Source organism: Lygodium microphyllum, chromosome 7, assembly GCF_053477565.2.
Source record: "Lygodium microphyllum isolate KBCC chromosome 7, Lygodium_microphyllum_v1.1.10, whole genome shotgun sequence".
NCBI classification, from domain to species: Eukaryota; Viridiplantae; Streptophyta; class Polypodiopsida; order Schizaeales; family Lygodiaceae; genus Lygodium; species Lygodium microphyllum.
In genome coordinates this window covers 34,952,669-34,974,882 of record NC_141141.1, presented here as the reverse complement: position 1 = coordinate 34,974,882, position 22,214 = coordinate 34,952,669, and the positions used below count along the sequence as shown (strand labels likewise).

General features: G+C 44.9%; 1 protein-coding gene across 14 annotated transcripts in view; it reads right to left on the bottom strand.

Annotated features, from left to right (window-relative positions):
- The window catches only part of ARP2 (actin related protein 2), a 320,561-nt gene that overhangs the window by 200,641 nt on the left and 97,706 nt on the right, over window positions 1–22,214 (bottom strand). For 9 of the 14 annotated variants that reach the window (XR_015691294.1, XR_015691289.1, XR_015691295.1 and 6 more), the window contains exons 11-15: window positions 18,993–19,076; window positions 18,838–18,896; window positions 18,640–18,706; window positions 18,055–18,138; window positions 17,712–17,843 (exon numbers count right to left, since the gene is read on the bottom strand). Coding sequence is in view for 2 of the 14 variants with exons in the window: in XM_087681248.1 (XP_087537374.1) it covers window positions 17,763–17,843; window positions 18,055–18,138; window positions 18,640–18,706; window positions 18,838–18,896; window positions 18,993–19,076 (375 nt within the window). In the remaining 12 variants the exon portion in view is untranslated. Of the gene's footprint in view, window positions 1–7,662; window positions 8,011–17,711; window positions 17,844–18,054; window positions 18,139–18,639; window positions 18,707–18,837; window positions 18,897–18,992; window positions 19,077–22,214 lie in introns of those variants that run through there. The other 5 variants (XR_015691296.1, XM_087681250.1, XR_015691297.1 and 2 more) reach the window with 5 other exon arrangements.

The following is a 22,214-nucleotide window of genomic DNA, read 5'->3' as shown; positions in this document are numbered from 1 at the left end:
ATGGACAGTTAGCAGCTCAAGAAGGCGAGCCAAGCAAGCGGCAAGAGGATACCATAGCAAAGCTATGGTATCAACTCCAGGAACAAGACAAACTGGAGAGAGAGAGAGAGTTCCTAGCACAGGAAAGGCCAGCAATCCTCGCAGCAGAAGCACAAGGACTACAACAGAAGGCACAACGACTGCAAGGTGCATTGGAGATTGCCAAGGAAGACACATAGGCCCTCATGGCCATGGCCTTCACACAACGAAGATTGCACCTTGCGGAGATCCAAAGCCATGAGCAGCTAGCGCAAGAAAAGTTAGAACTAATTACTGAGGCAGAACAGAGATTTGGCATTGCAAATCAAGCGAAAGAAATTGATGAAGAATAGCTGGCTCGGAAATCCAAAGAGTAGCACCAACTTTGGGTCTTAACAAATGAACAGCAGCAGGTGGTAACCACCTTGGCAAGTGAGCTGACAGAGGGAAGAAGGAAGATGGACGAGAGAGCCAACGAGTGGGAAAAGAACAACTTTGAAAGGGTTAGGCAATAAACGGAACGCTTGGCGGTGGCTGAGTGCGAGAGAGTGCTTGCCGAATCCAGGGCAGAAGCAGCCGATGTATGCGCCAACGCACAAAGGCAAGCTTTTCTCAACACAGTACTACATGTCACCCAAGCATAGGGCAATGATTCAGTGGAGAAGATAAGAAGGAAGCTAGAACTGACTACCCGAGCACTAAGATATGGCCTTCAAAAACAGGAGCTTCCAACAGGCACGGGAATCACGAAAAAGCAGCAACTGTGGAGCTTAAGAAACTAGGGTTTGAAGAACAGGAGCAGCCAACACCACCACCACAAGTGGCCCCAGCAGTGGCCGAGCAGAATGTCGAAGAGGGTTCGGACTTGGAGCAAGATGCTGAAGAAGAACAATGAAGAATGCCCAGTCCGCCTCTACCAAACCTCCCGCCTAAAGAGCCCAAAGATGCCTACATGCCCGAGCGCATTGTGGCAACCAAAAGAAGAAGGCAGGAACTGGCAGAGGAAGCACAACGCAGAGCACGGTCACTGCCCAGACAATTCCCTGAAGAGCGGGTGCCACTACAAGGGGATCCCAACCCTATCGATTGGCCTCAGGAATTGATCATATAGCGTGACCAGGAGTTCCAGACAAGACCATTTGAGCTTTCATTTGCTTATCCACGCTCTCTGGACCGTGCGTTGCCTCTAGGCATTCTAGCCAAGATCAAGGACCTGGCCAATGATCTGGCAAATAGATGGATAGAAGAGAGGAGCCTTATAATAACCAAGTGGAGGCAAGAGCCTGCAGATTACTGGCAGGACAAGGTAAACAGGGTTCCCAAAACCTCCAAGGCTACAAGGCACAACCGAAGTGGCGGAGAAGGATTTGGGATGCCAATTTTGACGCCCGGACCGCCTTCTGCAGCTCACTTCCTGAAGAACGCAACGACCCCATCTACATGCCCTACCTCCGTAGGCATGGAGTTGATTATGACCGCACCATTCATGGGGATTTTGACTTTCCTAGAATATATAACGTAAATGCCCAGAGTCCCGAGGAATGCCTAGTTTTTAGAGTAGAGGATCTCCTCCCATCCATCAACCGCCTCCTCGCGGATTTTTCTTCTTGTCCAGATCCAGCCTTCCTAACCACCTGTAATTATCTTAGGCTTATCAAATTCCTATTAATGCAAAGACCTACAGCCGAGGAAGCCCACCTCCCTCCCCTCTTTTTTGACATCAACCTAGGGATAGATAGTAGGGCTATGACTAGATTAATGATGAGGGCAACCCTGCTTCCCTCCTTTTACCTAGAAATCTTAGAGAATATGAATGATACCCGCTTCACAAGGTGTAATCATCCCTTCTTGTCATCCACACCTCTGAAGGCCCATGCCGCTATTAAAGAATATCTACAAAGTCGCGCATTTCTATCCCAATGCTTGCGACCACCCCGTGCTCCGCCTGAAGGTGATAGGCGTTAGCCAGAACGCCTTCTTTGTATGCAATCCTCCGGAAAAAAAAAAGCAGCACGAGGACTCACTTTGCTCACTACACCTAGGGTTCACCCCTAGCCCCTCCCCCCACTTCACACTTAGGGCACATCAAGGGTAGGACTTCAGACCTGTCACCCTAAGTTCTGCACTGCACCTCCAATAATACACGAACTAAGTCCTTAAGTGTGGGACATTACCAAGGGTCTACCCAAGGTTAGACCCATCTCGCAGTTCCACTGCACATGCACACCACACCGTGAGACAGACACACCCCTTAGGGAGTGCACAACTTTCTCTTGCAGGCCATGATCGTGACTCAGTGACTGACGACCTAGCTAAGGAGGGCCATCCACGACATCCGCTAAAGACCAGGAATTTTTTCATAAGTCGGACAAACACCACTACAGCAACTTCAAGAGCTTTTGCATACTCTGATGGTTAAATGGACCAATATGCTTGATGTGGCTGACCATCTGCTTTGATGGCTACCATGACTCAACCAAATCAAGCAGACAGAAAACTTAGTGATGGACCCACCATTGACATAGATCTTGGAACCACATATTCTCCAAATGATTACGGAGCTCCGGTTTTGACAACCGTCGTAGAAGGGAAGTCACAACTGTGTGACAAATGCCGAGCATCTTCATGAAGATCAAAGCACGTCGGAATCTCTCCCAATCATCAAGAATCAAAACTCCATCATCTCTCATTCACAACAGCACCTTTTGATTGTGGTCATCTACCCACCAATTCCACTTAGCAGCAACCCCAACTACCCTATTGCTCCCCACCCCAGTGCCATGGGACTGACACTTAGCTAGGAGGGGGATAGTGTTTACTGCAGCACAGAGGATCGGAAAATGGAGCAGAGATGCGGAAAAATGGAAGGAGGAGATAACCCAAAGGGCACAGGACAAAGGAAGAAAAAGGTGCCCCGGATGGAGATCAAACCCTGAAAATTTAAATGATGACCTCTCAAAAAGGCTTCAGTATCGCCTCGAGAAAAGAAAAGAGTAAAAGCGCACCATTAAATGTGAAGGCGCTCCCGAATCCTTGTAAAAAGAGTGCCGAGCTCACTCCTGTGCAAATTGTATGCATTAGTTGGGAATGGGATAAGTTAGAACGGTGGGAAATAGGAAAAGAGGGCCTAGGCTAATGGCCGGCCATGTAAAAAGTGGGGATGACCACCCAAAAAGTAGGGCATGTATATAAAGTTCAAAAGTGAACGAGAAGCTCATTCTTGTGTGTGCCCAAAGCTTCTTCTTCTTCTTCTCTTGTTTCTTGCCTCCTTGCTTGTGCTTGAGTGAGGAATTGAGAGAGTGTGAGGGAGTGAGGGAGTGAGTGTGTGAGAGTGAGGGATCGTGGAGAAAAAGCTCCCCAGCTTCTCTCTTCATCTTCTCCTCTTCTCTTCTCTTCTCTTCTCTTCTCTTCTCTTCTCTTCTCTCGCACGGCTATAGAGGATGGAGCTTAACGGAGAGGGCTTGAGCTTGCCACAAGGATCGTGGAGCTACCGGAGTGCAAGAGAGAGGAGGGAACTCGATCGAGCATCAAGGTAAGCTCACTACACTCGTAAGGTAGGCATTGCGCGTCGGCTATGTGAGAGGTAGCCATGGCCGCTCGGCTTGAAACACTTGATCAATAAGCAGTCCATAGGTCTCAGGGTAGAGCTCCGTAGCTCCCCTCCACTCTCTCTCTCTCTCTCGGGCCAAAGCCATGCAGCGCTTGTGCCTTAATGAGCAGTTTTGGCAAAAATTTTGTGCCGTTGTCATTGTCGTGACTCCCTTTTATAGGATGTTACATATAAGTAATTGTGAGGGGTCCACCATGGGCCTTCTCATTTACTTCTTTAGAGCGGCATTGGAGGAGGCACGTGCTTGTACAGTGATCACAGAGACACACCGTGCACATGTTTTAGAGATAGCAGAGAGGAGATGGGCGTGGATGCATAAGCCCATCCATGGTTTTGCCACATTGGTACATCAAGCCTACAAGTCACCGGCGGTCATGGATGATAGAAAGTTCCATTCAGACCAGCTTGCTTATTTGACTTGTGTGGTCCCTGTTGATGACCACAATGCAGTGCTAGAGAAGCTAGGATGCTATGCAGATCAGAGAGGGCATGTGGCTTTCGCTTCTCCCACTTGTTGGAGGAGAGAGTCACTCGTGAAGTCTTTATTTTGGTGGCAAAACTTTGGATACGTACTGGAGACTCTTCAACCCTTAGCCATAAGGGTCCTTGCCCAGGATTGCTCTTCGGGTGCAAGTGAGAGAAATTGGAGTGCCTATTTTCTCATTCACACAAAGATTCGCAATCGGCTTAGCACACGACAGTTAGAGCAGCTAGTCTATTGCCGCACTAACTTACACATGATGAGGGCTATGATGAGCATGGGCAGTCCGAATCAGGTAAAGTTTAAACACTTAACCATAACATTTAAAATTTGTTGTTTTAACTTTTAAACTTTGAACTTTGAAGTTTAAACTTTATACTTTACATTAGACTTTAGCGTTTAGTATTTACAATGAATCATGATCAATCTTACGTGCATCACTGCATTGTGTAGGTGAATGTTGATACATTCAAGTTGACGGGCGACACTCTTCCGAGTGTACATAAGGAGGTGGACGAGGAGGAGGAGGAGATGATTTTTGCAGATCTCTATAGAGAGCTTATAGCAACAGATACTCATGACACTCGTAGTCAATGTGCTCGTAGGCGAGGAGTTCGAGTAGGTGGTAGCAGGGGCATGGTCATTCGACACCCTCCATCATCGAGGAGGGGTGGTTCGAGTGGCTTGCAACCATATGTAAGGCGGGGCTCTAGTAGCTCACATCCTGTGTCTCATGATGACATCCCCCCCTTGCCTACATAGCTGCCACCTAGGGAGCCATCATTTGATGATGATGGTAACCTCATCAGTGAGGATGAATATGAGTCTGTCTCATCATCGGATGCCGAGGAGTCATCTTCAGACTCTCTTGATGAACACTCAGATGGTTCTGATGATGATGATGATAGTGATGCCTCATTCATAGATTCATCATTCATATGAAATAGGTCTCTCTTTTTTTTTGTATCAGATATACTAGACTGTAGTTGTATGATGTATCGCATGTTTTGTGTAGCCCATGCGACCGCGATGGTCACCCTCATCTATTCATCTTATTCTGTAATGAAATGGCTATTTCCACTTTAAACATGTATTCTATGATCTATCATTTAATGATTTATGGTTTTTGTTATTTTAAAAAATCATCTTAATTTTTTTTCGTACTAATATCGTACCGTACCTTATAAAATCATAAGGTACCAATTAGTACCGTATTTTATCGTACCATACCGTATTGTACCTTTCGTACTTGACAACTATGCTAGCATCATTGCCTAGTATATTTGGACAACTAGATGTAGCCATGCCATAGGCCTATTGGACATATCAATTGGCAATTGTAGAGATTCTCTCCAAGATTTGGAAGGAGATTGCTCATTTCCTCTGATGGAGTTGGGAGAAGATACAGAATGGTTCCAAGACTATGAGGAGGAGAAAAAATTCTCATTTTAGCATTTTCTTTCACTGCCGCCCACACATGGTTTTGCAGTTTAGACTTCCTAATTTGCTATTCACTCAGGCCTCATGATAGACTTCCACTTTGTTGTAGAGTTAATTATTTTTATTTTTTTTTGTTTTCCAAGAAAAGAGAATTCTATTAATAACACCTCGGAGAAAGTCCCCCTAAGGTAAATACAAAGTACAAGAAACTCTGAAGAGTAACTAAGTACATCAAAGATACAAGGGTTGTGTAAACAACCAATTGTAGGGCTATTGTTGTATGGTGCCTTTGGATACTCTATCCTAAGGCAATTCATTAATACAAATTGTTTTCTCTGAGGAAAAAAATGTATATTCCCAATAGAAAGGTTGGTTTATCTTACAAGGTGGGAGAAAGGTAACCTGTAATCATTGCTTGTTGCACTTCTCCAGGAAATGTAAAATTGTTGGGGTATACAACTTCTTTCATAAAATCAAAACTAGGGGTGACAAAATCTGGAAATGAACTAGACGTTGCAAGGGTTCTATCATGGTGCTACACTGCTAAGGAGACACCTTAGTTTCTACCAGCCTTGAATGGTATAAATCACCCACGAAGGATTATTGATCATGATTAAGTATGCATGCCTAATATGGGTGAAAATTAAGAATATGGAACCCACTATTTCTATGTTGGGAGCTTCAATAGTACAAATAATAGTCTAACCAACATAGGATATATTTTGAATTTCATGAGACAAAAAAGTAACACCATGAAGTAAGGGCCTTCACTCACAAAAAATGTGCCGTAGATCTCTCTATATATCCAGCCTTCTACAATGTTTGCAATTTTCTTGATGCCTTACAAAACTAATGCCCACCTTTGACTAAATTTCAATCATCCTTACATAAGCAAAGAAGTATTATGAAAATGGGATTCTATCCTTTGTCCACAAGAATTGCACAACCTCACGCCAACAAGTACTACAAAAGCAAGGAATGCTCTGTTACATCATGTATAGAATTTTAAAATACCAATCTCAGCTTTCTCAGGTAGAGCTACAAACTAACCCATTTCCATATTTTCCTTATAATTTAAATTCTAGGAATCCAGTTGTAAGAAAAATGTAAGGGCTTTAAACACTAGAATATCTTTAGCAGTATACCCAATTGAATACAAGTGGAAGATAATACCTTCTAATATCCTTGGCGGAGCCCAAGAAAAATAGTAGAGTTAGAGATAGTCTTCAATGAGAAGGTGAGACCAGCCTTCATTCTCGGATAGGTGGTAAATAACTTGATTAAGCACTAATTACAGCAAGCAATAAAATTCAAATAAACTAAAATGAAATTGTTACCACTTAACCTTGGATACTAGACACCCAATTGGCCCCAAAACTAGTGCCTCTTGTAGTATTTCTTTAAGTTGTATTGCTGAATGGGCTCAAAGAATAGAGAGGAGGCTAAAGAGAGAAATTTCAAAGTTTCATCGCCAAAATTGTATGGAATTTAATGTTTCCCTACTACGAACGGTTATTTGCTTGTAGCCAATCATCGACAAGAGCCCCACATGCAGTTGCCAACCCATGTGGACCCCAAAATTGCTGCCACTTGCCTATAGACAGCCAAACAGCCTATATGGGCTGTCACCTACCTCTAATGGCCTCTTGATCAATTGAAGGAAACTCTACCTATCTCTAATAGTTGGGCTAATCACTAATGGCTGGAAAATTGTAGTAAAACAGCTCTCTCCCCTACCTCCACAATGTTGGAATTAGGTCCCACTAGCCTCTAACAACCTTTCCCTCACTTGCATGGGCAAGTTTTGCGAAGTGGCAACTTTCTAGTTCGACTTTTCAGCAATTTTAAGCCCAATTGAATTACTTTTCAGAATATTACTTCTGAAAATCAATTTAATTATTATTTTTTGCTAAGATTTCAAAAAAATAATATTACCGATTAATGGTTAAATTGGCTAGGTCAATTTGTCATCTGAGCATTCTTGAGCACTTATTAGCCCTTGAAATGGCATTAATTTCTTAAATAATGCCTAGTTCCTAATGTCACCACTGACATTAATGGCTAAAAATTTGATCTAGGCCAAAATTGGTTACCAAGGACCACCTAATACCTGTCAAGAACAACTTATAATAAATTTTTCCTTTGACACCCATTGACATCACGGGGTCCTTAGCCCATCATTGTGAAATAACTAACTTGCACATCACATGTACACCTTACATTTGCACATTTGATTAATACTTAATCATATGCTAAACAAAGCACCAAAATTCCATGTCCTCATGATGGAAGGGCAAGGTTTCACTAGACTAGAATACAGACAGGGGCTGGATGGCAGAACATCGAATGCAGGATCTTGCAATTGGAAGAGAATTTGGAAAACCTTTTACAAGTAATCTTGCATCTAGAAACTGCTTTGATTCTTCTTCGCTGTAGAGAACAAAAAGCATCCAATCCTGAACTTGAGACCAAAATAAAAGGCAACCAAAACAATGTCAGATTCATGTTGCACAATTATGACCTTTTTTCAGAGATGACAATTGACCTGCAGTTCGAAGACCAAAACAGTGTCAGATTCATGTTGCACGATTATGACCTTTTTTCAGAGATGACAATTGACCTGCAGTTTGAAGAGAATCCTTGCAACCATAAGCAGAAGAACTCAGCTGCTTAAACCTGAAGTATCAAGCAGTCTGTGTGCTTTGCCTGAAGGAATTGCTACAAGCATGAGGCTGAGAATGTCCATTGTCTCTCTTGGCTGCAAAAATGGGTGAGCTGGCAGGAGGGGAGGAGTCAGGACCACTAATATCATGTCCAAGAATAGGGGATCAGTGAGCGGTGTGCAGCTCAAAGTCAAGCTAATTGTTGGGGGTCCCTACTGAAAAGAAAGAGCTCCTATTTGCTGGCTATTCAATGGGAGAATCTCACCTACTGTGGTTCACTATCTGTTGGGAGTGTTTGTGAGAAGAGCCCATATTTTGTTGGGAAAGCCCACAATTTCATTGGGAATCTACCTTACTGTAGGAAGAGCCTTATATTGTGATCCTGTATAGAGATCCTTGTGAAAGTCTCTCTCCGCCAAAAACCTCTTGACACCGCGCCCTCCAGATGTGCCATCCAGTAAGACTCCCTACTATCTCCCATACCTCAGAGCGGTTAGCTGTGGGCTCCAGTACCTTGCGCATGGGTAGAGCCTCCAAGCCAACCACTACGCATGACCCAGCCTCAATAATGAACATTGTGTCCTACATCCCAGCCTCATATAGAAAGTGATGGCCCTGGCTGACTGCCTACCAGCAGAAAGCTCCCCATGAGTTACATCCAAGGCTGGGTGCTATATGGCGGAGAATGCGGCATGCTCCTCTCCACATGAGCTGCGCCGCCTCACAGACCAACGGCAGTTCTTTGGAACTTCCAAAAACTGTTGTGAGCAATGTTTACAACCTCTATCTTTCTGCATCTGGGCTAGCCAACTCCCCACCACCAAGCCTCCATGTGCCAACAACCATAAGAAATACGATACCCTCCCCGGTCTCTAGCTGTCCAATAGGTGGCACTAGAAAGCCCGCCGGAAAGCATCCGTGATGCTGTGCTCCGCCCAGTACTTGCTACGCGACGACGCCTAGTCCATGTCCTCCTACATCAGTACGTGTCTGCCAATCCGAGCTATATACTCTAGGAACCTCGGTGGCTTCTTGGCAACTGCAGTGGCCAGCCATAGCCACTCTCTTCGATCCCACTCCATCTCATCAAGTGGCCTGCCCTCCCAAATCCAAAGGCGCCACTCTCGGAGCTCCTCCCAAAACACATAAGGGTCCATCCACCATGTCTTCCCCTGCAGGCCAACAACCCAAATCCTCCTCCACGAAAAGACAACTATCCCCTCATTATGCTGCCCTCTGTCAAGGACCAGACGCCCCCTCTCCTACACGGTGAAGAAAGTCCCATGTGGGGCGCCGCCCACTCTACCTACCGCCTGTAAGGGCATACCTGATGGTGAAAAACTAGCGGCCCATACCTCCCCGAAATCTACCGGCTCTCGTATCGGGGGGGCAAGCCACTCCTAAGGTATTGCTGCATCAATCTCCCTTCTCCTCACCTCAACTCCTCTCTGGCAACCTAATGCCCACCGCAACACCTCCTCATCCACCGTCCTGTACATCTCTCGCTATGTCCTAATGGTGAGAGCCGGGCCGGCCTCCCTAAAGTGACCGATAAGCAATGGCGATGCAATGCCCTGTGATGAAAATGTTTGCAAGAGAGCAAAACATGAGCAAGAGTAGAGAGTGAGAGTCAAAGAGAGAGATGCTTGATGTTCTTGGATACAATCTTTTTGTGTGTACCTCTTTAGGTTTTAGATAGATATATATGAAAGTACAAATGTGCTAAGGGTGTGTTCACACACGTGCACATATAAAAGGCACGATCGCCCTTTATTCCCAACAACCTCCCACCTAAGGGCAATGTGCCTTAAGAGGAGAAAAGAATTAACTAAGTCTAGGTATGTACAAAGCTGAAATATATATACCTATCCAACTCCCATCATCTGTCGGCAATGAGGAAACCGCTCTGCTGGAAGACCCTTCGTGAGAAGATCTGCAGGATTATCATCTGTATGCACTTTGACATGCTCAAGTACATCTCTAATGAAGTGATATTTCACCTGTATGTGCTTCGTCTTTGCATAAAAGACGGGATTCTGTGCTAGCATGATAGCACTCTAACTATCACAATGGAGAACAAGTAACTCTGTCATGCCAAGCTCTCCCACCAGACGTGAAAGCCATAAAGCCTTCTTGCATGGCTCAATGGTAGCCACATACTCTACCTCTGTAGTAGAGAATGCAACACACTTTTGTAGCCTAGAGATCCAAGAGACTGCTCCTCTTGTAAAGGTAAACACATACCCAGAAGTGGACTTTCTGCACTCCGTATGACCAGCATAGTGTGCATCCGTAAAGCCAACGACAGATGCCTTCTGCTTTCCAAAGCAGATGCACAAATCCTTAGTGCCTTTAAGGTATCTCATAATATCTTTCACTGCTTCCCAATGCTTTTTACCATGGTGTGTCGTGTATCTGCTAACCACTCCCACTACAAAGGCAATGTCAGGACGTGTAGCAACCGTAGCATGCATCAAACTACCAACAGCTGAAGCATATGGAATCTTGGCCATTTCAGCCTTCTCATCATCAAATGTAGAGCTGTCCTCTGCACTGAATTTCACATATAGAGACAATGGAACCCCAATTGTTTCCCCCCCCCCTCCAGATTGAAACGCTACAAAACCTTGGAGATATACTCTTGCTGAGATAGATAGAGCAATCCTTTTGACCTATCTCTGAGTATTCACATGCCAAGAATGTGATTTGCGTCACCAAGATCCTTCGTGTCAAAGCTGCCATGAAGACTTTGCTTCAGTGAGTCCAAGGCATGAGTATCCCTGCCAGCAATCAGCATGTCATCAACATACATAACCAAGATAATCAAGCTGCCATCTGCTGCCTTCTTGGTATACAAGCAGTGATCCACTTGACTTCTATGAAAGCCTTGGGACTACATGAATGTATCAAACTTATGATACCATTCTCTTGGTGCTTGTTTCAGCCCATACAAACTCCTTTTGAGTTTACATACCATCGTCTCTTTACCTTTTGCCACAGACCCTTCAGGCTGCTGCATATATATATGTCTTCATGCAGATCACCATGTAAGAATGCAGTCTTTACATCCATCTATATGAGCTCCATATATTCAGCTGCAACCAAGCCCAAAATGGTTCTCAATGCAGTCATCTTGACTACACGAGAGAATATCTCATCAAAGTCAACTCCATGTTCCTGCTTGTACCCCTTCGTAACTAATCTTGCTTTGTACTTTGGCGAGGAACCAGAAGTGACCTTCATCTTGTAAACCCATTTGCATGGAAGGGTTTTCTGCCCTTTAGGCAACTGCACCAAGTCCCAAGTGCCATTTTTCTCAAGAGGTTCCATCTATGACAACATGGCTTTATACCATTTCTTGCTGTTATGTCTGTCCATTGCTTCCTTGAAGCAAGACGGTTCACCACAATCTGTCAACATGACATAATCAACCACATTGTTTGCATCAGAAACAAATCTCTCACGTTGTCTAGTAGCCCTAGACAATCTCCTAATTGTTTGCTGGTTGTTGAGCTTACAAATTTCCATTTTCAGCTTGCTGTCCTGGCATTTCAGCCTGCAAATCAGCATTAACAACTTGTTGTCCTGACTGTTCGTGCACATCCAGTGGCTTATCATTATGGGCAATGGTTGGCTGACCATTTCCAGCATTATTTTCTACATTTGCAAGTTCATTTACAGCAGGTATTTGTTGCTGTACAACGGGCACGTTTTGCTGTCGAAAAGGTATTTCTTCCTGGAATACAACCCTACGGACCTCCTCAGTCTTTTCGGGTTGTTTATGCATGCGATCTTCCCGGAAGATAACATCATTGCTACGTACTATTTTCCTTTTCTCGGGATCCCATAATCTATACCCCATTTCACCCTCGTCACCATATCCTAGGAAAAAGCATTTACAGGACTTTGGCTCAAGTTTGCTGTGTTCTTCTTTATGAATGTGCACAAAAGCCTTGCAACCAAACACTTTCAGGTGAGCATATGAAGGTGACTTGTCGGACCACGCTTCCTCAGGGACTCCCCCTCCCAAAGACTTGTTCGGTGACCGATTAATCAACTCCATTTTGGGGTGAATTATGAGGGCCAGTGAGCTCATATGTTACATCTGATGATGAGAAGGCTTTGCATTGTCCTGTATGGTCCAATTCATACGCTCTGCAACTCCACTTTGGGGTGGATTATGAGGGGCAGTGAGCTCCCTCTTTATCCCCTTGCTGTCACAAAATGCCTGAAAGGCCTTGGACACATATTCCACACCATTATCAGAGCGAACACATTTTCAACCAACGCCAAGAATTTTTTAAACTTGTCAAGCACTTCGTCCTTGCTACGAATAGGGTAAACCCATACCTTCCGTGTAGCATCACATCGACAAAGGTGACAAAATATTTATTTTCCCCTAAAGATAACCCTAGCATCTGACATACATCAGAATGTACTAACTCTCGAGGGGAAGATTTCAACGAAAGAGACTTCTTATGAGACGTCTGTGCATGTTTATCATAAACACAATGATCACAATGCTCAAAATCAACATAACAAAGACAAGGCAAGTAACCCAAATGAGAAGCCACTTTCATTCAAATTTGACTCATGTGTCCCAACCGGCGATGCCACAAAGAAACACTTAGCTTCTCGGTCATTCAAACAACATGGTCATGCACAACACTCGATACATGGAGAGGATACAATGTATCACTTTTACAACCTCTAGCAATCACTCTAGATCCCTTACAGATCTTCCATTTCCCATCACCAAAGGTGGTATGAAATCCATCATCATCTAGCTGCCTTGTGCTAATCAAGCTCTTCTTGAGCTGAGGTACATGCTAAAGTGTGAAGACAAAACCATGCTGAAACTGCAACTGCACAATGCCAATAGCTGCAATGTCACATGGTAGTTGTCCCCAAGATGGACAACACCATGTCGACCTCCTCTATAGTTAGAAAACCACTCACGATGAGGGGTGACATGAAAGGAAGCACCTGAATCTAGAATTCAACTGTGCATGTCATCATCCGTATTTGCAAGTAAAGCATGTTTTCTAAAGTGTGAAGAGACAAAGAGTACGTCATTTCCATTGTCACTATCATGAGTGACTACATTCACCTCTTCAATTTTGACACTGCTCTTCTTAGGCTGACTCTCTTTCTTCTCTTCCTTGCTATTATCTATCTTCTTGCCCTTTCCTTTCTCTTTCTTCCATTTGTAGTAGTCACGGTTAAAGTGACTCTTCTTGCCACGATGATGGCATTCAACATCCTTGCCATGTGATTTACTGTGTCCATTGCTATCAAATTTGCATTTCTACTGTGATCTGCCCCTAGTATGTAAAGCACTGAAAGACTTATTGGATGCATTGTTTTGCCGATTTATTTATTCCATGAGTAGAGCACTCTCTACATCAGCATCATACAAAAGCATCGCATTAGAATTGCTCATAGCAATCCTGAATGTATCCCAACTCTCTGGCGCAGAGTGCAAAGCAAGAATGTAGCCTTAAATTCTTCATCAATCTTGACCTTCACGGCAACCAGCTGGCTGAAAATGGAGTTAAACTCACTCAAGTGAGTAGGCATTGCTGTACCCTCTTTCATACGCAAATCCATAAGCTTTTTCAGCCAGTAAACTTTGCTTGCGGCACTCTTCCGGGCATACAGTTCTTCCAATTGAGTCCAAATAGCATAGGCAGAATCCAAACCTTCAATGTTAAACAATAAGGCATCAGAAATCGATAGCTCGATGGTTGAGCGTGCAAGCTCATTTAACTCATCCGAGTCTTCCTGTTCCATATCTGTGGGCTTTGCCCCTTTGGTCTTAATCCGCCTTGCCTGCTTCTTCTACAACAAGATATTATAGCACTGTTTTTGCCAGACTACAAAGTTATGTGCTTCTTCAAGCTTCTTAATGTGCATGAGATGACTACTGTGACTGCTGCCACACATGATTTTCAGCCCAAATGCGACCAAAAAATTCAGCAAATGCACGCCCAAACTGTCACACAAGTGACCAAGGTACAAACAAGTACCAACCAGCAATAAATAACCACGTAAAAGCAGAAATTTCAGATCTGCAAATAAATTTTCAGAAGCACTAAACCTTGTGCTACAGCACTCCACAACTGATTACAGATGTTCCAAGGACAAATACATCACATTACATGAGAAGTCCCAAATTTTAGCTGCAATTTCTATTGTACATGCACCCACGGGCACAAAATTTGACACGCACGATCAAAAGCCCCAAATTTTTTGTGCTCAAAGCATCAACCATACATCTGCTCTATCTCTGACATGCATAGAATAGGCCAATTTTGCCAAAATAGAGCAATTTCAGCAAAAACCCCCAAATTATTTCAAGTGCTAGATGTCCAAATTGCATGGAATTAAACCCGCATCTACATAAAATGACCAAATGGCACACAAATTTCGCCCAAAAAGCAAAAGCCCCAAATTGCATGGGGTCCAATGCACAATGTCGAGAAATTGGATAAATTTCAGCATAATTCTTGCATGTTCATGAAAAGCCCCAAATGTCGGAGGCAAAATGTCACAAATTCCTACAATTTCTGAGACAAATATCACTGTTGTGTCTTGCTCGCATCAAATTTGGACAAATCCCCAAATTTTTGGTACAAATCTGCCCAAAATTCTGAACTGTGCTTACACACACGAACGCCCCTCAGTGAGCAAAGGGCTTGCTTGCGGGGAACCTTTGAAAAAAATCAAAATTTTGCAAAAGAAAAGTGACGAAACTACCCCGTTTACAGCCGCCCCAGCCCATCGCCTACTCGCATGACCTGCTCGTGACCTGAAAAACGACGTTTTGACGTGCGCCTGAAGTGCGTGATCTGCACGTGACTGCGTCTGATGAGGAAATGACGATTTTGACCTGCATGCAGCCTAAAACCGTCGCCTATCTATCCAGTGAAAAAAACAATGACAAGCTGGTCTGAGCGGACTCCGAGAAGCGCGAACACCTTAGACGCAGCTCTGATACCAGTTTGATTTGAGCGATGCGCAGTGGCGATGCAATGTCCTGCGATAAAAATGTCAAGTAGAGAGCAAAACATGAGCAAGAGTAGAGAGTGAGAGTCAGAGAGAGAGATGCATGATGTTCTTGGGTACAATCTTTTTGTATGTACCTCTTTAGGTTTTAGATAGATGTATATGAAAGTACAAATGTGCTAAGGGTGTGTTCACACCCGTGCACATATAAAAGGCACGATGGCCCTTTATTCCCAACACTCCCAACCAGCCCACTGGATGTGGGGGCGCTCGCCAATCTGTACCCCATCCCGATCTCTGACCTGGGGGTTCCAAATCATGGGCTGGCGGTCTATCTCCTCCTGGCAACTTGGGGGGCTCTGAATTAGGGCCTTACAGAGTCCCTGCCACACACGAAGTAGGCTGCGTAGAAAGGGGGATTTGGGAGGCGTGATTTGGGCCATCGTAAAGATCCATCTCAAGGACGGTCTCCAATCACCACCAAGCCTCGGTCTATATTCCTGGAGACCCTCCTGCAATAGAACCTTCCACATATGCCCTCCTCGTGTGAGACCGCAGACTACTAGCTTGCCTTATAAGAAATTGCTAGCTGTAGTACAACCTTTACGTCAATGAAAACACTATTTAATGGGATCTGAATTCATGATCAAAACTTACCAAAAAAGTATCAAACATCTCTTTAGTCAGTCACAAATCTCTGACCCATGGGCTGCTTTTATTCAAATTTTTCACCCACTTATCCAATATCGACCCGGAAAAGAGAATGTTGTTGCCAATGCCTTAAGTAGAAAACCAAGTATCCATAATATCTTCGTTATATCTTTTGGAAGGGCCACACTCTGATACTCTGGGTCTATGATCCCAAGCCCTCCCTCTAACCAATGCCGGATGATGGTCGTCCACGCCACGTTGGCCCAAGAGTCCTTGGAGCCGTTATACCTGACCCAAAGGAAATTCCGCACTAAACGGCAAAGCTGAACTACACACGACGAGGAGAAGTATCAACATGAGGCGATGTACCAAGCCGTCACTAGGAGGACCTGGTTAACCACAAGGGCTCGGCCCGCTAGGCAAAGGCGAGCAATACTCCAGTAGATCAGCTTCCTCCAAATAGAGTCGAGGACAAGAAGAAACTGTTGGGCAGGAGTGATGTCAAGTCCCACCTAGAACCCTAGGTAACAGACGGTCTGCCCTCTGCACACCCATCTAAATCCCAAGTGGACGCCCCACTCCATCCTAGAGTCTGGGACCGTAAGGAAACCAACTGACTTTCACCAGTTGATTTTCGCTCCCGCTATAGTGCAAAACACCTCAAGAGCTAGTCTCACTCTCTCTAGCATCAGCTCATCATCCTCTGAGTGGAGTGTTGTATCATCTGCATACTCTGAGTTTAACAGCTATGTTTCCTCTCTCCCTGAAAGTTGGAGGCCACGTAACCCGCTCACACGTGACCTGAGGAAGTGAGACATCGCCTCTGCAAAGAGTAGGAACAGATACAAGGCCAAAGAGCAGCCTTGCCGGACCGATCTCTCTAGCCGAAACTCCTCCCCTCGCCTACCACCTTGAGAACCCTACTAATCGCCGATTTGTAAAGTGCGGAGAGTCCACGGATCCATGCCTGCTGGGGGAAGCCCAACCTCACCATGGTGCCCTCTAAGAAGTTCCAGTCAACCCTGTCATAGGCTTTCTCGAAGTCTAGAGTAGCACTGCGAACCCCTAACCACTGTGTTCGGCTCACTCTGTCGCCTCAAAGAAGGTGAAGACATCTAGGATGCTCCTATCCTGGACAAAGCTTCTCTGTGTGTCATGAATGATGTCTGGAAGCACAGGGCGGAGTCGCACATTCTTATTTAATAGATGAGCGCTAGGGAACGCACCAAAGGAGAAATGGCATGGCAAGGAGGAGAGTGATAATTGGAGCTGCACAGATAGCGAGGAGGATGGCTGCTTGTGACAATAGGTTAGGGAAAATGGTGAAGAAGAGGAAGAGAAAATTTAGAAGGGAATGGCTACTAGGGCAGGCAGGGACACATGACAGGAGAGTAGGAAAAGGCAGCTCCAAAAGGGAGTTGCAATGGAAATCACTGATAAAATTTCTCCACCTTGAATATAAAATCCAAAAACTAGTGTATGTTGAGTAAAAATGCCAGAATGGTGGACAATCCCAGCATCAATAATAATGCAAGTGACAAGATCAAAACCCAAACTTGCAACACTTTTGCATGTATTAGAAAAAATTGCAGCCTCACGTAAACATTTTCAGACCTTGAATATAGTGTTAAGCTGACCACTAAAAGAATGTAAATTTTATACACACAAACAAGGAGCTTTGCCTGTTTTTAGCTTTACAGTTGTAGCAGATAGAACTACTCTTTGAGATTGTATAGCCCAAGGAGTCTAAACTCCAAAGAAAGTTGTACTCTACAAATTCTAGACAAAAAACAGTGTGTAAATATCTATCTCATAAAATGTTAAGTTTTGTAGCACTTACATGCCTTTCTGGCGTTGCAAAAATGAATCAATTCTTGTCAGCTTCGGTGAATTATGACTGTCCACATTTTTGAAGGCATCGAAACCCCTCTTCTTCATATTCATTTTTGCTTATCCAAAGTTCAGGTGCATTCTGCAAAGCATTCATATGGTTTAAGAAACAAGAGGGAACCAAGAGGACTTATATGTTATACAGCTGAATTTGAGTGGTACCGACACTCGGCCAAGAAACAAGTGGCACAACAGATCATAAGAAGACAACTGAACAACTATTGACAAATCTTCAGCAGTGCCAATCCTCAGACATGTCAAACAGCAGAAAAACAAGTGTTTTAGGTGCACACCTTTATGATACCAGCCAGCACTGATCCCCCTAAATACACCATGTGCTTTCGTCTTGGTGGATCTTCAATCCTTAGCTTGAATTTCTGACAGAAAAATAGGAGTCCTGATAGTGTTATTGGTGTGCTGAATGTTCAGCAGAAGTGCTGGCACAGAGCAAGGGTGAAAACATGGTAAAATTTTGGCTAAACCAATGTAAAATAAGATCAATACATTCCTGAAATACAATTTGATCCAGCAGTACAGCCGAGTCACCATGTTTATCTTGTAATTACATCCCAAATTCAGCTCTGAATCTCTCTAAGGCTCAGAGGGGACTTAATCGGATCTGACCTAGAACCTATTCAACCCAACCATTGCATACCTAGCACTTGCTGACTGCACTCTTTTTAAAAAGACTATTATTTTCTTGCAAAAATAATTTTTGAAATCCCTTAGCTCTTTAATTATTGGTAGACAGTCATTAAAGATCTGACTGGTTGATAATATTGATGAGAATTTGCACTGTCTATTTGAAGCTAGTGAAATGAATGAAACAATGACTAGAAACCTTCCTACACTGCATACAGTTGCAAAAAAGTCACTACCTTGAGGCCCTGTTTGTTTCCTTTCAGCACAGCCTGAAGGTAGAGTTGTCGAATCTCTTTTTCCAGCCTTTACAAACCAGTGAAGAACAGACAATATTATTAAAAACTGGTCCACTAGCTCTGGCAACTGTGGCATGCAATTTCAAACGAGGAAGTAAGAGAAATTAGACATAAAACCATGAGTTCTTCAGAATGAACCTGCTAGGAAGGCCAGGGAACATAGTAGTGCCTCCACTTAGAACAATATGCTGGTAGAGCTGTATTATACAGAAAAACACTGACAAGTTAACAGGATTCTCAGTGCAACCCCAAAAAGTACATAACGAGGTCCATCGGGATGTTAAGGACCTCACAGGCATGCGATTATCAATATCCATTTCCTGGACACATCGAAAAGCCATCTCTGCTAGGCCTTCACCTTCAACATCAATCAGTTCCTGCCACACGTATTTGTCAAACAAAGAAGGAATCCACCAGACTTGTTGGTCACTGTCACACTTCTCTAGATGATTAGTCAAGCTAATACAAGTACTATAATTAGATACCTCTGGCTCAAAAAGGCAAGCATAAGACATTCTGGATAGCTAGTCCTTAAACGGACTTTCTTATTTCTGGCAACATCACAGAAGAAACATATGCAGGAAAAATTCATCTAATTGCACAAGGCTTCCACCAAACTATTTCATCACCCCCTTAATGCAACATGACAAGATGACCAAAGTATCTAACCGCAACTAACCATTATCAGCATTCTCTATTCTCACATAATAATTGTAAAATTGGTGGTGTTTTGGAAAGCTTAATTTAAAGGAACTTTATGTGCTTGACTTCAAAGTGATAAAATCTTTAGGTGTACAATTTTAGACTAACCTAAGAGATGTTAGAATGAAGAAATGATTCACTAAAGTGCCTTCAGAAATCTTACAAAAAGAACAGGAAAGATGAACTCTGTATTACAAATCTATACTATCTCATTATTTTGACTCTAGCTTTGGGATCCACTGAACAACCAGAGATCTCGCGAACATGAGATGTCCCCCAAACCTATGAGGTGCTTACAATTCAAATGTTGAAATGTATCATGTCCTCTCTTTTTGTATGTAGTTCCTCTAAACTTATGAAGTGTTTAAAATTCAAATGAGGTGGCTTCTCTTTTTAATGCACCATGTCCTCTCTTTTTCTATATAGCTCACTCTCTTTTTTTAATACCATGGATACATCGGTCCGGCAGAGCTGCCCCATGGCCCCGTACCTCTTCCTACTCTTTGCAAAGGCGATGTCTCACTTCCTCACGTCACGTGTGAGCAGGTTACACGGCCTCCGACTTCCACTGAGAGAGGAGACTGAGCTGTTAGACTCAGAGTATGCAGATGATGCAACACTCCACATAGAGGATGATGACTTGATGCTGGAGAGAGTGAAGCTGGCTCTTGAGGTGTTTTGTACTACAACGGGAGCTAAAATCAACTGGCGAAAGTCGGTTGGTTTCCTCACAGACCCGGACTCTAGCAAGGAGTGGGGCATCCACTTGGGATTTAGATGGATGACCAGACCATCCATTACATAGGGTTCTAGGTGGGACTCGACATCACTCCCGCCTAGCAGTTTCTTCCAGTCCTCAACTCTATTCAGAGGAAGCTCACCTACTGGAGTACTGCTCACCTCTCACTAGCACGCCAGCCCTAGTGGTTAACCACGTCCTCCTAGCGACGGCCTAGTACATCACCTCGTGTTGGTGCTTCTCCTCATCCTATGTAGTGCAGCTTTGCCGCCTAGTGCGGAACTTCCTTTGGTCCGGGTCAAACGGTTCCAAGGATTCCAAGGCCAAGGTGGTGTGAGTGACCATCATCCGGCATCGGTCAGAGGGAGGGCTTGGGATCATAGACCCAGAGTATCGGAGTATGGCCCTCTTGGGCAAGCTAGTAGTCTGCGGCCTCACACCAAGAGGGTAGACTTGGAAGGTCCTATTGCAAGAGGGTCTTCAAGGTTGTAGACCGAGGCTTGGTGGTGAGTGGAGGCCGTCCCTGAGATGGATCTTCACGACAGCCCAAATCACCCCCCCCCAAAATCCCCCTTCCTACATAGCTTGCTCCGTGTGTGGCAGGGCTTCTGTAAGGCCCTAATCCAAAGCCCCCCAGGCTGCCAGGAGGAGATAGACCGTCAACCAGTGATCTAGAACCCCCAAGTCAGAGATTGGAAAGGGGCACCGATTGGCGAGCGCCCCCATATCCAGTGGACTGGTTGGGAGGCCGGCCCAACTAGTACCATCAGGACATGGCGGGAGGTGTACAAAATGGTAGACAAGGAGGTGTTGCAGCGAGTATCAGGGTACCAGAGAGGAGTGGGGTTCAGGAGAAGGGAGATAGACGCAGCAATACCTCAAGAGTAGCTTGCTTCCCTCATACAAGAGCTGACAGAGCCCGAGGAGATATGGGCCGCTAGGTTTTCACCAGCAAGTATCCCCCTACAGGTGGCAGGTAGAGTGGGCGGCACTCCACCTGGGACCTTCTTTACCGTGCAGGAGGGGGGCTGTCTGGCTCTTGACATAGAGCAGCAGGATGAGGGGATACCTGTCCTTTCATGGAGGAGGGAAGACATGGTGATCGGATCCTTTTGTCTTCTTGGAGGAGCTCAAGGAGTGGCACCTCTGGATCTGGGAGGGCAGGCCACTTGATGAGCTGGAGTGGGATCCCCGAGTGTGGCTATGGACAGCCACTACGGTCGCCAAGAAGCCACCGAGGTTTCTAGAGTATACTACCAAGATTGGCAAACACGTACTGCTGCAGGACATGAATTGGGCACCGTGACGTAGGAGACACTGGGTGGAGCACAGCATCAAGGAGCCTTTTCGACGAATCTTCTGGTGCAACCTATGGGATAGCTGGAGGTTGAGGAGGGTATCGTATTTCTTATGGCTGGTGGCACATGGAGGCTTGGGGGTGGGAAGTTGGCTTGCCCAGACACAGAAGAAGAGAGGTTGCAAGTGCTGCACACAGCAGCCTCTGGAAACCCCAAAGCATTGCCTTTGGTCATGTGAGGCGGTGTAGCTCGTGTGGAGAGGAGCATGCCGCACCCTTCGCCGTATACCACCCAACCTTGGATATATCTCATAGGGAGCTTTTTGCTGAGCAAGCAGTCAGACAGAGCCGTCACCTTTTGTATGAGGCGCCGAGATGCAAGACACGATATTCATTATCGAGGCAAGGTCGTGCGCAGTGGTTGGTTTGAAGGCCCTACCCATCTGCCAAGTACTAGAGCCCAGAGTAGACCGCTCTGAGGTATGGGAGATCATAGGGAGTCTTACTGGATGGCATATCTGGAAGGCGCGATGTCAACAGGCTTTTGGCGGGGAGAGACTTTCAATATAGGCGATCTTAGCAGAGCTCTGGACCTCCATCATCCACTCCCTCCGCGGCCGATGGAATCAGGTGTAGGGCGAGTCCAGGGTTCGTCAAGAGCTCCGTTGTCATTTCATGCGCACATGGGGCGGACAGGACCTATTTTTTGTGATGTAGGCAAGTAGCCACAGATGGCGATACATCCCCCCTCCATGGCTTCTTGCCCCCATCCCCCCT